The sequence below is a fragment of the Diabrotica virgifera genome, chromosome 1, assembly GCF_917563875.1.
Source record: "Diabrotica virgifera virgifera chromosome 1, PGI_DIABVI_V3a".
NCBI lineage: Eukaryota > Metazoa > Arthropoda > Insecta > Coleoptera > Chrysomelidae > Diabrotica > Diabrotica virgifera.
In genome coordinates this window covers 279424008-279441959 of record NC_065443.1, presented here as the reverse complement: position 1 = coordinate 279441959, position 17952 = coordinate 279424008, and the positions used below count along the sequence as shown (strand labels likewise).

At 32.8% G+C, this 17952-nt stretch overlaps 1 protein-coding gene across 2 annotated transcripts; it reads right to left on the bottom strand.

Moving 5' to 3' along the window:
* Positions 1–373: 373 nt before the first annotated feature.
* LOC126879104 (2-Hydroxyacid oxidase 1-like) lies at positions 374–17239 on the bottom strand. 2 transcript variants are annotated; one of them, XM_050642048.1, is made up of 7 exons: positions 16949–17239; positions 12131–12282; positions 11924–12044; positions 6307–6441; positions 4746–4980; positions 2934–3162; positions 374–532 (listed from the first exon to the last, which is right to left on the bottom strand). In XM_050642048.1, the coding sequence occupies exons 1-7, from the start codon at positions 17095–17097 to the stop codon at positions 465–467; spliced, it is 1089 nt and encodes a 362-aa protein (XP_050498005.1). In that variant the 5' UTR covers positions 17098–17239; the 3' UTR covers positions 374–464. The 2 variants fall into 2 exon arrangements, with proteins under 2 accessions (XP_050498005.1, XP_050498006.1); XM_050642049.1 differs by having other exon boundaries at positions 16945–17048.
* Between the last annotated feature and the right edge of the window lie 713 nt (positions 17240–17952).

Sequence of the window (17952 nt, the reverse complement as noted above, 5' to 3'; positions counted from 1 at the left end):
AAGAGATCTTCAGATATTGGTCTTCCCATCGTATTACCTGCAAGTGGAATGATTTTAAGTTGATCAGCATATAATTTACTGAGCATCATAGCTATTATACCAATAGATGCAGATAGCATTAGATAGCAGGTAGATTCATTTTTTTTGACACCTATTCGACTTCTTTGGTTTGTATTCGAAAGTGATATTTTGGAAACAGCTGCACGCCCCCCTTGCAACACTTTCGCGCCCCCCTAGGGAGGCGCGCCCCACAGGTTGGAAACCACTGTGTTAAGTGCAAATGCCTTAGCACCACAAGTCTATAGGTACGAAAATGTTTAAATGCTGATGTAGCGGCAGGAACAAAACACTTTTTTGTTAATTTAATGATATATTTTTCTGAAGATCATACCATATTAATAAGACTAAATAATTGTACTTTTACTAAAAAAAACAAAAGGTTTTATGAATAAACGTGAATCTTCTCATAATCTCGCATAGTAACTCTCGTGGACCACTCTCTCCTGATCTAGATTACTGATAACTGAACACCCTAAAACAAATATATCTACTTAATAAAATTATTTCAAATAAAAAACAGGGAAGCCCTGGGACTAATACCTTTAAGTATAATAGGTAAGTATACCTCGTCCAATTTACTTACCGTTGCACGTCATCCGCGCCATAGCCTGTGACACGATACCAACACGAAATATTTAGGCGGTGGGTGTGTTCTTTTTTAGAATCAAAATGATTCTAAAGGGGAACACACCTACCGCCTAGATATTTCGTGTTGGTATCGTGTCACAGGCTATGGCGCGGATGACGTGCAACGGTAAGTAAATTGGACGAGGTATACACACGTTTGTAAAATTTTAGAAAAAAATATGAAGGTTACAGAAATAGGGGAAAGTCGCCTATGATGGCATAGTGCCTATGATGGCATAGTGAGTGTATTTTGGAACGCAGTCCACTTATTCTGAAAACTGATGTATTAGTGTATGCTAGATAGTCGGTTTGTAGTTTCATATAAAGTTTATGGTGCTCTGATGCTTTTTGTGAGAGTAGGAAAATTATACATTTTTCGGTAAGTCACGTAGTAATATTACACAAAATTAAAATTTAGAATCAGGCGCGGATCCAAGGGGGGGTCAATGGGGTCAATTGCCCCCTCCTTGAGACTTTGCTTGGTGTCGCCTTTTTTTAAGAAAGAGATAAATACGATTGAAAATAAATAGTGAGTTTTGTGTCCTGTTGATAACTGAATAACGGAATGAAACTTAAAACAGAATTCCTTCTCCCAAGTACGTGTTCTCGGTATTATTGTATGGTGTCGAGTCTTGGACTGTGAATAAAATCGATCTGCTTACCTAAATCGCCTTGAGGCTTTCGAAATGTGGTTATATAGAAGAATTTTTAAAAGTATCTTGGATGAAAAAAATTCGAAACTTCACAATACTAGAACGTCTCAGCAAGACTACTGAGATTATAGAAGGCATCAAGAAGAGAAAAGTGGAGTATTTTGGACATGTGATGAGAAGTTTCAAATATAGGTTGCTACAAAATAGTATGCAAGTGAAAATAGAAGGCAAACGCAGTCCAGGACGAAGAAGCACTTAGTGGTTGATTTAGGATGGCAGTGAATAAAACTAAGATAGCTATGATAGTAACAAACATTCTGAAATGACATGGTACACGAAGAAAAATAAAGTAACAGCCCATTCCGAAAAAGAATCCTACGTACGCGAGTGACGAGGAAATTTTTATTTCATTGCCCCCTCCTTGCAAGGTTGCTGGATCCGCCGTTGTTTAGAATCCAGTACAGTAAATAAAAGAAAAGATTAAATAGGTAACGCCTTGAATATATTTGTTAGACATATTATGTTTGTTGTGTGCGTTATTTTGAAGTTATCTTTCGATTTAAGATATTTTCTCTTCTTTTAATAAAATGCCGATTTTTGCCTATGATGGCACACTTCATGGTATCCAATGATGGCATAGATATGCCATCATTTTCAAGTGTGAAAATAGTTGGGTGATACCTTACCACGACCAAATTTTATGTTTGTAACGTCTAAGTGGTTGTTTTTAATTAAAATTGAAATAATCTTTCATCATCCGGAGTTGCACAACAGACCAACTTTCTTAATGTGCAAACACCTACAACTCGAAGTAGTGGTACTTTTTTTTATATACTTTGACCATTACTCTGAAGTATGTAGCTCTGAAGATGACATATATGTCGAAAGCGCTTAGCTAAGGAAATTAAATACATTTACACACTTTAATATACTTTTTTCACTTTCTTCATTACGAAATTATTTTTTTAATTTTTGTTGTTATTTTTCGTAATAAAACATAAAAAATTAAGTTCTTTTGTTTTATAATAAATGGTGTGCCATCATAGGAAACGTGTGTCACCTATGATGGCATACTTGCTAATTCAAAAAAAATTAAAGGCGTGCAAAAAACGTTTAAAATCAATATAATATTGTACAAAACTTAAAATGTAGCTTAAGTTTGAATCACTTGGCACCACAAAAATGCTTAGACCATTTTAAATACACTTAAAAAATTGAGTTAAAATTAGGTATGCCATCATAGGCGACTTTCCCTAATGGCATTTGAAAGATGATAAAAAATTATCGTGAATCAATATTGCACAATTAAAATGTCTCATTTAAGTACTAAAATTTTGATCACTTCACAAAATAAATAAAAATTATAATTAAAAAGAAATTAAATACTTGAGATTTATATAGGTATAAACACTTAATAAAACACTTAATTACATTAATGAAATGAGAATTATTTAAAAATGTTCCCTTAATGCATCTCAGTTTTTCTAATGTCTTAAAAAACTAAAAAATATGTACCTAAAATATATACCTACATATTTGTCATGATATATTAAATTTTTGTGATTTTAGTAAAAATAACCCAAGAATGAATACCTGTGAGACACATGGCATTATCTAATTCTTCTTGTAAAATCTTCAAAATACTTTTAACACCCTCTGACCCACCATGAACCAAACCCCATATTGCGGGTCTGCCAATAAATACCATTCTAGCTCCCAGAGATAAAGCTTTATATACATCAGTACCATCTCTTATGCCTCCATCCATATAAATTTCAACTCTATGCCCAACTGCCTTTACTACCTCGGGTAATGCTTCTATCTGAAATAATTTTATGCTGGGAGATTTCAAGCTGTGATTTTATAACATTAATATTATATCATGGGCAAAAAACAAAGTATATGGAAATGGGGCAGACCACAACTGAAGACTACCACAAACAACGAGAGTAAAGAGTACTGCTTCAAAAAGATAACAGAGTTTGAGTATCTAGGAGTAACCCTAACAAGTAAAGAAGAAGAAAGCCAAGAAGCATAAAACATCTCCAGAGGCGAAATTGAGGCTATACCGAACAGTGATCCAGCTCACAGTCCTTTACGGAAACGAAACATGGGTTATGAACTACAATGAAGGAATTGTTCTAAAGGGAAGATATTGGGGGAGTAAAACACGTAAAAATAAAAACCTTATCTTGTAAAAGGTATATTTAAAATCCCTAGAAGGGGCTATATCACAACAAAACGTTTTCGGAATCAATATTCCATCATCAGTGTTATCACTTAAAATAAGTATAACTCTATAAGTAAAGCAAACGTGAGGTTAAATTTTGACAAACGTAAAAAAGTGAATAGATAGTTATACTAACAGGTTTACATGCTTTAAGTCACCAAAATATACGGGTAAAAATCCTTGAGTTGTTTTTGAACAGTTGAGGTTACATTATATTATTTGATTTTAAAGGATGTTAAAAATATTTCCAGATTAACCCCTGGCATCATATGACATCAACCATATTGGTTGGAAATTTGTAGGTAGGACCTTACATGGCAGAGTTTACGTGACAACTGAACCGGAATGGCTGTCTGAAGGGTGTCAGCACTAGATTGTCAGTGTACATTGACAGACTGTAATAATATGTGTAGTTACTTCAGCCAAAGAATTTAAATTTATTTATGTTAATATTTAAAATAATAACAGTAGGGAAAAAACATTAACATCCTTTAAAATCAAATAATATAATGTAACCTCAACTGTTCAAAAACTCAAGGATTTTTACCCGTATATTTTGGTGACTTAAAGCATGTAAACCTGTAAGTATAACTATCTATTCACTTTTTTACCTTTGTCAAAATTTAACCTCACGTTTGCTTTACTTTATAGAGTTATACTTATTTTAGGTGATAACACTGATGATGGAATATTGATTACGAAAACGTTTTGTTGTGATATAGCCCTTTTTAGGGATTTTAAATATACCTTTTACAAGATAAGGTTTTTATTTTTTGTGATTTATGGTATACAGCCAGTTACAGGAATTTTTTCCTTGTGATATTTTTAAAACACGTAACTGCAGTAAAACACATGCATAGATCAGAGAGTTGTACTGGAAACTAGAAATTAGCCAGATCGTCAGAACAAATAGATTGAGATGGTTAAGCCATCTTGTGAGAATGGCCGACGTAAGGTGGGCAAAGGACTCTCTGCTGATAGGGGAAGGAAAAGAGAGAAGAGGACGACCACAGAAAAAGTGGTTAGAAGCCTGTAAGGAAGACCTTGACACAATCGTGACAACAAATTAGAGAACTGCGGCCATGGACAGAGGAAAATAGAGGACAACAGTGGGAAAATTCCAAGCCATGGGCCTTTAAAGCCTGTTGATCTGTATATATAATATTATATCATACCGTTGATGGAATACTATCTAATTGTCTACCTCCATGGTTAGACACAAGGATAGCAGAAGCTCCAACATCTGCTGCTGCAACAGCGTCCTCAGCTGTAAGGATCCCTTTAATTACAATTGGTAGTTTGGTAATAGTTGTTAACCATCTAACATAACTCCAATCCGCGTCCGGATCAGAAATATTAACAACAGCTGATATTACGTTTCTCTCATGATATCTTTCAAGAAGGACATACCTTTAACAATAGAAAATTTTATAGAATAAATTAATACTTGGTATTGAAAAAGTATGGATAAAGTATGGAACCAAGCAAATATCTTTGAAACGAAAAAACAATATTTATGAAACTTTGCATGCAAGTACAGTGACGCAAAAGGCATCTAATGACATATTTTTTGTTACTACTCCACTTCTGGTTTCACCGGAAATACCCTTAACTTATTTACTTTAAATGGGACACCCTGTATATTTTTGCAGATTTTAAAAGAACTTGTTATTTTTAATTCATACATACCAAGTTTGGAAGAAAAAACTATTAAAACAAGAAATAAATCTCTTTACAGTTAAAAAATAGGTTAATTTATTTACGTTAGACCAATGATATTAAAAATAAAAAAAAATAATTTCAAATGTTGAAAATGTTTGCTGTTCACGTCCTGACAACGTGCAAGCCTATAAATAAATTCGTGAGTCACTTTTTGCAAGATTTCTCCACGTATTAGTTCACATTCATCAATTATTATTCTTTGTCTCAAATCCTGCAAGCATGTTGGTCGCCTAACGTAAACACGTAATTTTAGATAACCCAAAGAAAAAAATCTAACGGGTTGAGGTCCGGAGAACGAGCGGGCCACTCTATGAATCCTCTACGTCCAATTCATGGATTTGGAAAATTCACTTCCAAAAAAATGAAAATTCACTATAACCTATTATCATTAATATTTCAATACGATCTTTTCCACTTAAATGAACCATTTTTAATACAACTTATTTCTGTCAATTAATTCAGTAACAGTTATACCTACTATACTAAAGTCAAATAAGTCATGCAGTGCATGTAAACAACAATTTTAGTCTACAGTATAGATGGTACTCGTTTATTTCCTATTACGTTGTATTAATACAAAAAATTATCTACAGACACTTTTTAACAAATTTTCTCTACCAAACTTGGTATGTATGAATTAAAAATAACAAGTTCTTTTAAAATCCGCAAAAATATATAGGGTGTCCCATTTAAATTAAATAAGTTAGGGTTCCGGTGAAACCGGAAGTGGAATAGTAACAAAAATATGGCAACAGATGCCTTTTGCTTCACTGTACTTGCATACAAAGTTTCATAAATATTGTTCTTTTCGTTTCAAAGATATTTGCTTGGTTCCATACTTTATCCCAACCCAGTATATTCAAAACACACATTGTCGACCCAATGAAATCTAATAACTTGGTACAATAAAGCTTAATTCATAGCCCATTAAATCTCCACCCTGTTCATACATTCGCAATATAAAAAAAATATTGTACCAATTCGCGTATTAGATAATAATATTTTTTAACTTACTTTGCATACGGTGGCAGCACAAATTCATTTCTTAACATGTGTCTTCGTAAACCGGGCATTGTATAATCAATGGTTATAACCAATGCTTCGAATCCGTTTGCTTCTGCTAGTTTTGCAAACTCCTTAGTCATTTCCCTAAAATATATTTAAATATCTGATCTACAACTCAAACTTATGTATATTATATAACGGGCAATGTGCCATGAGATCCCCTGATTAACAAAAAGTTTCTCTACATAAATAGCTTAACTATCAATATAATCAAGCTGCTGAGTCGAATCCCCAAAATAAAAATAGCTAAATATCGAACTACAGCTTATTCTCTAAGCTTAAAGACCAGACACCGAATGTGATGTTCAGTATATAGGACAAACATCGCAGTGGTTGAAACAATGAATAACGCAGCACAAAAGTGATTGCAAAACACTGAAAAATTCTTGTACAGCAGCACACCATTCTATCACAACACACCACGCATTTAATTTATCGGATATCAAAATCTTAGACACAGAATATAATTATATAAAAAAGAATATTTCTCGAAATGTACCACATAAGCAAAAATAAAAATTCAATTAATTATAAAACAGATACCAGCAGGTTGAGCTACATTTGTTACAGTATTTTAAAGATCTAAAAATAACAAAACAGTCGTCGTCTGAATCGCTCGTGAAAACGATGTGTATTTTAGGCTAAATTGCTTTATATTTTAACATACAGTGTTTCTTAAGTCATATTATTGTAATGTTGTGTTTGTATCTAATTGTTAGTTAATTTTGTAGTTTATTCTTGATGAAGATAAAAAAATAAATATTCATCGAAATATCGAACTCAACAGAAATAAATGTAGTTTCAATCTAAGCCACAGACTGCAATTCCCGATATTTCAACACTACAACAAGGACACACTACGATGACGATGCCGCATTTGAAGTTAAAAAGTACGGAGCCGCCATTGATCGAGTGTACAACCATGTACAACTCAGTGGTGATGTGATGTGTTCGTTCATCAGTGTTGCCGATGTTACTATATGAAATTATATTAAGCCCCTGCTAAAATGATCAGATTTTGCCAAAAACTATGTTAAAATTTTTGATCTTGGTAGTTTCTAAGGGTAATAAAAATACATTAAGAAAAAAGTTATTTAATTCAACTTAACTTGTTAATTCAAAAATACTTGTAACAAAATATACAGTGCGCTGGAATAAGTGTTACCCCCCTTATTAACTTATTTATTTTTATAATTGATGGATTCGACCGTTACTTGATGGAAGTTCATTTTATCTCACAATAAAACACTGAAAAACGTTTGTTTTCTATACTTCCACAAAATTTATTACAACTATGTTATTACTACAGCTGTTTCGGCAAAGTGCCTTTCTCACTTTGGCACTTTGCCGAAACACTGTTACGTTAATTAACGACACTAAGAGCTGAAATTAACCAATCTTTTTTAAGAAAAGTCAAAGTTCTTAACAAAGTTTTTAGCAAGAAAAAATGTTAAAAATTGTTTAAACAGTAGTGTTATAAACAAAGAGTATTTTGCGTTCCGACTAAAGTAAAAAATAGCGGGCGTAGTCGACCGACTGAATAGTGGGCGCGGTTGGCGACCGGCAGCTCCTAAAATTACGTTATACCGACCACCAAAATCAACTTTAAGGTGAATGACAAATTTTCGTCATTCCTTATGTTTTCGAGGTCTCTAAATCCGAATATGGAGTTTATTTTTGTCTAGAATTAGTGGAACATTTTCAAAAATTAAATTTTATGCAAAAATGCGAAAAATCAATTTTGATGAATTTCAATTTTAACTCACTGTATTTTTGGTCGCTGTAAATATTTCCTTTTGAAAATTGTACTGTGTTATCTTTGAAGCATTTAGATAACAATGAGATTTGTCCAAAATGATTAAACACATTAAAAGAGAAGTTAAAAATTTTGTCGTCAGGTTTCGTTAGTTTCATGTTTACTTAAAAAAGTTGAGTGACAAACTGTTTATTTTATAATTTTAACTAACACAGAAATAAAATATAATTCATGAAGAAGTTTTCCAAAAAAATTTAATTTAAAATATGCAATAAGAAAAATTTTATGTGACTTTATAGACGACGGCACACCCCAAAAAAAGCTTATTTCTCGAGATACTGATACTAATTTTGGTCATACTTTATATTTTTGATGGTGTTGAAAACGAAAATTAGGGTTGTTTTGAATTTTACGTGGGGGAACATTATCAAAATCGCAACTTTACCCTAAAAATAAAAAAAAACACGTTTTTTTGCGTTTAACTTGCTACAACTCTGTTCCATTGTAATATTTTTTTCTGAAATTTTTATAGTATATATTTCTCACCTTTGTGAAGACAATTGGACCTGCTTCAATATTTCTGTCTTGCTATAAAGAAAGTTATAAATTGTTTGAAGTAAAAGGAGCAGATTCTTGAAATGCAAAGTTTAATCGCAAAAGTTGAGTGACAAAATTTGAAATTTAGCTGTTTAATTAATTTTATGGTAAAATCTAGAGTACAGAGAACAAAATGTTTTATAGAAAAAAGTGGTGTAACTTTTAATTTTAAGAAAAACGTCATTTCATTTTTTTTGTTTTTAGGGTAAAATTGCGATTTTGACAATGTTTCCCCATCTAAAATTCAAAATAAAACTCATTTTCGTTTTCAGCACCATCAAAAACATAAAGTAAGACCAAAATTAGCCATTCACCACACCGTGGTTGATATCTCGAGAAATGAGCGTTTTTTTTGGGAGTACCACTCGTCTATAAGGTCGCGTAACTTTTTTTCTGTTGCATATTTTGACTTGAAATTTTCCAGAAAACTTCTTCAGGACCTATGTTTTAATGCTGCGTTGATTAAAATTATAAACTAAACAGTTTGTCACCCAACTTTTATAAGCAAACATAAAACTAATGATAAAATAGTTTAAACAATTTTCCGGCCGCGGTATCTCTTGGTACCCTCTGGATTTGTTATAAGGAACTTTTTTTTGAGTAAGTTTGTGCAAAAAATACGAATCGGAATAATTTACCTAACGGGGTCGACGATACAGCCTGGACTACACACGGATTCAAAATAGAGAAGAAAAATGGCCTATACCTACCAATCGGGTTCTACTGTACCAAGTTTACTATTTTTTTATCTATTGTACCACATTAAAATAATAACATTTATCTTATTTTCATTGCAAAATTATCCAGAACAAAGCAGCTAATGGGATGTATAAACCTTTTTTGAAGTGGCCCTTTTATTGTTATTTTTCAAATGTATTTATTTAAAATATAATTTTACTAAATAAATGTGCAACATAATAATATTTATAAAATTCAAGTTTCTAGCAAAATATATAAATATAATATTAAGCTTCAAATCCGGTATACTGTCAATGTTAAAAATAGGTTGCAACGGTCTAGCGCTAGCGTATGGTAGTCCGCGAATTTTTTCTCATTCGGCTACGCTCATTATTTTTTTTACTTTAGTCGCAACGCAAAATACTCTTTGTTTATAACACTACTGTTTAAACAATTTTTAACATTTTTTCTTGATAAAAACTTTGTTAAAAACTTTGACTTTTCTTATAAAAGATTGGTTAATTTCAGATCTTAGTGTTGTTAATTAAAGTAACAGTGATTTTTTCAAAAAAAGGGGCTATCTCAGACCCCAAGGGTCGTAGGACCTAAAATTTTTTTTTTGGAAGTTGTGTATTTTAACCAGCTTTCCGTATTTTTTATTGTCATTTAATTTGATCTAATTTCTACGATATTATTTTAATTGTTTATAAGCTTAAAAACTGCTATTTATTAACAAATAATTTTTTGTACGTACATGTAATTTTTTTTACTTTCTTTTTCATAGGCTATTAGTATACATCTGAACGAAGGAAATGAGCCCCGGATTATTGAGATACATTCGGCCATATTAACTGGACCAGCCTCAGAAATTAGCTCGTTTTTCAAAAAAATTTATAAACAAATTCAATTTTGCGAAAACTATTTAACAGATCTGGACCATTTTTTGCACACCATTCAAACACCATAATGCCCTCAAGTTTAGGTATATTTAAACATATTTTAATAAACAGTAAAATGGTTATTAACAATATTCAAAAACAGTGATTTTGTCGTCCGTTTTGCAATAACTTTTTTGTTTATTAACCAATTTTCATTTAGCGTATCTCTGTCGATGTATCTTTTTGTTCTAAAAAAGTTACCTGTGGACGTCAAATCTCTAAATAAACAAGTTTTTAAGTTATGAGCACAAAGCAAAGTTTGACGTTTTGATTGTTTATTTAAAAATTGTTCCACTAAAAAATTGATGAATCCCAAGATGGTAGCCTTTTTGTAATATCTCATACTACACATTTCAACTGTCAAACCTCGTCTTTTCAATTATGTCGAAAAATGGCTTATTTTTTACTAATTTGATTGATCTATATACCCTGTATCGTGCTTCACTACTCGTTTGCACCCTATCTTCATAATTTTTTTCATATTCCATTTTTATGGTGCCTGTGAAAGTCTTTAGTGTAAACTAAAGGTTTGTTATCTACAGTTTTGATTACATTTACCAGCCATTTAGTTACTGATAGTTTGCATATTTATGTTCTTGATGATTATGCTATTCACTTCTGTTATGAACACATTATTTTCACGGCTCCGGTTAGTCATCTTGACACTTTGTATATTGTTATGCACATAAGTTGCAGTGCCGTAAACATTGCTGTAAGTAGCTCCAATCCTGCTATATTCCGAAATTTTACCCCTCCTAAGAAGCTCGGTTTCTGATGCGTGGATTTTTTTAACCTTCCGACCAACCTTTTTTTGTTACACGGATGACCAACAAGGATAAAAATGACCCCAAGTCAAAAATGACAATTGACAAAAGAAATAAGTTATTCTATAAAAAGAAGTAAGTAAAATAATGTATTCGTAATTTTAATATTAGTATTGTATCAATAAATGATAAATAAACATTAGTAAAACATATTTTAATTCCAACTGAACAAAAATAGGAATCATCATTCTGAACATAGAACTAAAGAAATTTTGAAATATGTATACACTAATTTACGTCGCCACAGTTTTATCAAACAACTTTTTTTCAATATTGGAATGTTTCTTACAAATAATTCCACATAATAGACGGTATTTACTTAATAAAAAATTGGAACATGGAAGGCCAAGGGAGTTCGTCTTTGATTCCAAATTCAGAAAAAAAAATTTTTCGTAAAATATAGGGAATTTCTGTTATTACAAAATATGAGGGAATCTAGAATGATATTGAAGTTAAATTAAAAAATAATGAGTTTAAAATTGAAAATATTTCTGAATTTATTAAATAAAAACATACATTGGGGTCAAAATTTACCCTCCTTGGTCATCCGAAGGTTAATAGCTATGACGTCATTGTTATTTTCGATTAGAAGTTTTGAAAGAAATTCATAATATTTTGATCTACATACATAGGTATAAATAAACGACATTCGTTTTATTACTTCTAAGGACTAGATTTTACGGAGTTTTCATCCTCACCTTATATACATACTAGAAGGAATATTCAACACGAAAAATCAAAGAGCTACAAATATAATTTAACTAGTTATTTACCTGTTTTGAAATAGGTACATTTGTAACCATCTTTTTCCATGTGGTGCAGCCTTTGCCAGCTCTTCAAATGAAGAGTTAGAATGTGAACTCAATATAAATATGGTTTCTAAGTCTTGAGCAGCTAAAGGACATAATAGCTATATATTATAAATTATATTATATTTCGATATTCAAATCAAGATAAAATATAGAAAGATAGAAATTTACCTTTTGCAGTAGCACATTCTCCTTCAAAGTGTGCCAATTTTTGACAAGCCGTAGGAGATATACCTATGGGGAATGCTACAGGCTTGCCCAATATAGTTGTTGATAAATTTCTAGTTCTTATTGTGCGCATATATTTTGGTTTGATACGATATCTAAAAACATTAACAAGCATATTATATATGGAGAGGCATCTGTATGAGAGACGTATATGTATAGCACTAAAAGAAGCGGCTATACAAAATGGGCTTAATCGCACAAACACAAATCCTACGGCTACTTGTTTGAAAACGAAGTCATCGAAACAGTTCAACCGTAGCATTTGCACGGTCTCACGGCAATCAGGTTCTATTTTGGTCATATCATTCATTTATAAATCCTCAATTATATCGAGAAATGCAAAGGTAAAACTCAATAAACGAAGAATTGACCAACACCAAGAGATAAGAGCGCACATACGTTAGATCCACCTTCAACCAGATGGAGGTATTCTTCAAGAGGCACAACCTCGTTTGCCATAAAAGTAAGAATGCTTAGATCCAACGTCTTCTCTGTCTTTTGTTGCATCGTGGACAATGAACGAAGATACAGTCGAACCCGCTTATTAGAGTACCGGTTATAAGAATATCCCGGTTTATGGAATATAAATTCGAGGTCACGAAACGTTTCCATTTACCCTTTAATTAATATATCCGTTTATTGGAATATGGTTTAGTAACCTAATACCGCTTTTTAGAATAATTTTCTTAGGTCAACAAATAAATGTTTACGTATGTAAAATTTCCTAAAAATTTTAAATTTGCCTGATATAATGGTTTGTCGGTAAGAGCTTCGAAAGCCTGCTGTTTTGTATAATATTACGGTTTGTCAGGTACCTAATAAACACTTTATTACTGTGTTATGAGTAAACGCTCCTTTCCCACAGAAAATTCAATCGTATGCCGACAAGGTCATAAAATAATTTCACTTGTATACAAATTTCTATAGGTACATTGCCACACACTTGGCTGTTTTTAGAAACAGCATTTTTCTATAAGATTATTTATTACAAATTACAATTTATTGTCTAATCGTTTCGTAATTATTTTTGTAAATAGATTATAAATTTTTAATAACTTAAAAAGACCTAACTAAAACCATATGCATATACATAATGAAATTATGTACTATTATAACGTATATTCGGTACACTTATTTCAGCTAGCCACCAATGATTGGTTATTAGAATATCCCGCTTATAAGAATATTTTTGTTTGGCACGAAGGCTATTCTAATAAGCGGGTTCGACTGTATTAGCAAAAACTGGAAGTATTTGAGATGTGGCAGTATCGAAGAAAACTTAAAATCGCGTGGACTGACTGGGTTACAAATGAGGAGCTTCTCAGAAGAATGAAAAAGAACCGCAAGGTTCATTGCGAATGAATCCAGATATGGACTCCTAGAAACCATTCTGCAAAAAAATATTTGAAAAGTTAGGGCCAGGAAGAAGAATATCCTCACTAAAGACCCTCATAACCTGGTTCAACAAATCATCTGTGCAGCTTTCCCGCAGTACTGAAGATAAGATAAATATTGCCATGATAATTGTCAACATGGTAATGTCAACATGAAAAAGAAAGCTCGATACAAAATAATAAATACACCTAGTCCTAACGTATGGTTCAGAGACCTGGACTAAACAAAAACTAATAAAAACATGTTGGATGTTTCGAAAGAAAAGAACTAAGGAGAATCTATGAAGCCATGAATGACAATCTAGTGTAGAGAAGACGATAGCACTGAGAACTTTGTCAAATATTCTAGAAACCAGATATCGTAAAATACGTTAAGATAGGACGTCTGAGGTGGGTAGGTCATATTATTCAGATGAAACAAACTAACCCAACTAGTAAAATACTTCTTGATATACTCATTGGTCAGAGAAGAAGTGGAAGATGCAGAACAAGCTTCCTTGATAACATCGAAAACATCGAAGACTTATGAGAGATATGGGAATAAGTGCTTGGGGATAAAGCGAAACTAAACAAAAATATCAAAGACGACCACAAAAAATCAAGTCGTGGCTGCTAAAAGATGAGAAAGAAGGTCTATTCAGGAGAAGAATGGTAGAAAAAATATGTTGGAACATGAAAGGAAGCCCTAATACAATTCGGAGAAAAATGGCCAGTAGTATTAGAGAGACTGCTATTGAAATACTTGGAAAAATGTCAGGAAAAAAGTTTGAGGATAAAGAGACTTGGTGGTCGTCAAACGAAGTACAAGGAAAAATAAAAGAGAAGAGAAAATTATATAAAAAGTGGCAAGAAACCAGATCCGACACAGATCTTCAAAACTATATGGTGGCGAAAAAGGAAGCGAAAGTAGCAGTAGCAAAAGCCAAAGCAGAAGCTTATTTAAACCTATATGATCAACTTGATACCAGGGAAGGCGAAACGAAGATATATAAAATAGACAAACAGAGAGCAAAGAAAGCAAAAGATTTTAATCAGATTAGATGTATCCGAGATGAAAATAATAAAATACTAGTTCACGAAAGGGATGTCAAAAAGAGATGGAGAAAGTACTTTGACAGCTTATTAAATGACGAATTTGACAGACAGCCTGTAGAGTCAACGGAGACAGTAGCAGCAATGGTCACCAAAATATCAAACGAGGAAGTGGCTCAAGCGCTTCAAAAAATAAAGAAAGGAAAAGCGGTAGGACCAGATGATATTCCTGGGTAAGTATGGAGAGCATTAGGAGAGACAGGAACAAGGTGGCTAGCAGTTCTATTTAATAGAATTATGGAAGTTAGACAATGGAAGTTGGACGAATGGAGAAGCAGTATACTGGTACCTGTTTACAAAAATAAGGGAGATATACAACAATGTACAAACTACAGGGCTATAAAACTGCTTAGCCACACCATGAAAATATGGGAAAGAGTAATTGATAGACGGATACGTGAAAAGACCGAAATATCCCAGAATCAATTTGGCTTTATGCAGGGCAGATCAACAACAGATGAAATTTTCATTATAAGACAGTTGATGGAAAAATACAGGGGTAAAGAAACAAACGCTCATAATATGGTATTCATTGATCTTGAGAAAGCATATGATAGAGTTCCTCGAGGGATTCTGTGGTGGGCACTCAATAAGAAAGGAGTCCCTGGTGAATATGTAAAGATTTTGAAGGATATGTATGAGGGAGTAACGAGTAACGACTAGTGTTAGGACAGGTGTGGGAGAGACCGATACATTTCATGTGAAAGTAGGATTGCACCAAGGCTCTGTGCTTAGTCCGTATTTATTCTCATTAGTTTTGGACCAGATAAGAGCGAAACTAAAGGGGAACATTCCATGGTGATTAATGTATGCTGATGATGTCGTGTTAGTAAGAAATAGTGAAAGAGACTCAGAACAAAAACTGGAACAGTGGAGGCAAGCTCTGGAGGAAAAAGGTTTAAAATTTAGTAGAACAAAAACAGAGTCTTTGAAATGTTCATTTAAAGATAGATTTACTACAAATAAAATGGTATCTTTGGATGGTGAACTGATTGTAAAAAAGCAATAGTTTTAAGTACCTGGGATCGTTATTACAGAGTAATGGAGAAATAGATGGAGATGCATGCAGTAGAATTAGTACTGGATGGATGAAGTGGAAAGAAGCGAGTGGTGTGTTGTGTGACAGAAAAATTCCAATGAAGCTGAAGGGAAAATTTTATAAAACAGCCATAAGACCGGCTATGATGTACGGAACTGAATGTTGGGCAGTGAAGAAGAAAGAGGAACAACGAATGCATGTGGCGGAAATGAGAATGCTTAGTTGGATGAGTGGAGTGGCAAAGAAGGTTAAAATTAGAAATAAGTATATTAGGGAAAGTCTAGGTGTGGCACCAATTGATGCCAAAATGAGAGAGCATAGATTAAGATGATTTGGTCATGTTCAACGTCGAGACGTTAATCATCCAATACGAAGAATTGCTGAAGTTCGAATTCCTGGAAGGAGTAGGAGAGGAAGACCAAAGAAGACCTGGGGAAGACGATAAGGCAGGACATGTTGGTAAAGGGGATTGACATTGATATGACCCAAGATAGAATTGTGTGGAGAAATGCAATTAGGGAAGCCGACCCCGCATAGGGATAAGGCAAAGAGAATGATGATGATGGGAATAAGTGCTTGATAGAGGAAGGCCATGGAGGGAAAAGACTGGAAAGAAATTATTAAAAGACTAGGACTCACATAGGGTTATAAAGTCAAAATGATGATGTTGATGACAATGATGGGGCAATAAATAAAAGCAAGATCAAGATTAAAATGGGCGGATGTTTTGAATAAGGATGCTAGAAAAATTGACATGGCAGAATAGCACCAAACTATAAAAAATAGAATTGGATGAAAAATAGACTAAGGACTATCGAGGTTCAACTATGGTTTAGCACTAATGACGTTACGATGATGATGATTTACACCCTATGCTCACTTTAAGGTAGCTTGAAATCTCCATCCATCTATTAGGGTTTAGGTATATTATCATTAGGTGTTTTGAGTCCACTGCTGAACATAGGTCTCTTGTACATAAATCCGTTGCATCCGATCTTGACCACCCTGAATCTAGTTAGGCTGGGTGCGCTCGATGTTGTCCTACCACCTTGTTGGAGAACGTCTTTGATTACGATAAGCATTGTGTCTAGGTCTTCATTTCGAACTTTTATAAGATAAAGTAAAAAAGCAAAGCCATAAAACATGTAAAAAATGTAAATTTATTTAAAAGGCAATTTTAATATATATTTTAATATAAGTACCAATCCACCATTCAGATCACTACTATTTACCTACTTGCTATAATGTATTTTGTTCCATTCCAAAGTTCTTTCTTGCCCAGCTCCACCATAATAGTACTCAAAATACATATTTGGTAAGTTATTTTGTGCATACTCTTCGTAATCATTGACACATACAAGAGTTGACGTATATTTCTTAGACATTTTACTACATTTAATGATGCAAAAAATAATCCAGAAATACCAAACAATGTTTACAGCTTTTCTGCGTTTTATACTTACCCCAGGCTGTGGGTGAAAAAACGTGATATAATTCAGGAATTTTTGAAACCTATCAGGTGTTGTAAAGGACGATGCCAGGAATAACTTCTACTAAAATGTGACCAAAAATATTGTGAGCTTTTTTTGTTATTGCGATTTTCATTTGTTAAATTTGAAATTTTTAAAGATTTTTAAGTTTGCAGCTTAGGATATTGATTCTAGAGAAAATACTTTTAATAGAAAGTTGTAGTAAATTAAAAAACCTACAATTTGAGCTACGGTAAGTTTAATTTCGTTTATTGGTTATTTCAAAACAGCCCGCGAAAGGTCCAAAGTGGCCGTTTTTTACAATTGCGTTATTTATTGTACAAATAATTTTTTTTATTTTTTAAAGCTTTAAAATGAAGACCTTTCAATTCCAAACATAAAAAAAATTGTAAGGCCAGATTAACGAATTTGTTGCTTAGATATTATAAATTGTTTATCCCAAGAGGTCAAATGTCGAAGGCTATAACTTTTTGAAAAAAAATCGTAGAGAGTTGGTGAAACATCCAATCTCCTTCTAAAGAGTTATATTTTCATATTCAGATGTAAATAAATGCGTAAAACATTTTTAAACCTCTAATTTTTGGGTTTGAAAATAAGGGGGCAAATTTAGTTATAAACATTTAGAGCTGAAGCGGCCCTGTACATTCTGTGAGTTTTTAACTTACAGATTATTGTTGCTGAAGACGAAACGAAGATTTATAAAAAAATTAAAAATTTTTACGACCAACTGAAGCCGAGTTAAATGTTGGA

Coding starts and splice junctions, on each gene's coding strand:
- LOC126879104 (XM_050642048.1), bottom strand. CDS start 17,097: ATGTCTAAGAAATATACGTCAACTCTTGTATGTGTCAATGATTACGAA. Junction 12,283..16,948: donor AACAAAATACATTATAGCAA/GTAGGTAAATAG, acceptor TAATGTTTTTAG/ATATCGTATCAAACCAAAAT. Junction 6,442..11,923: donor ATGTACCTATTTCAAAACAG/GTAAATAACTAG, acceptor AATATATTTTAG/GGAAATGACTAAGGAGTTTG.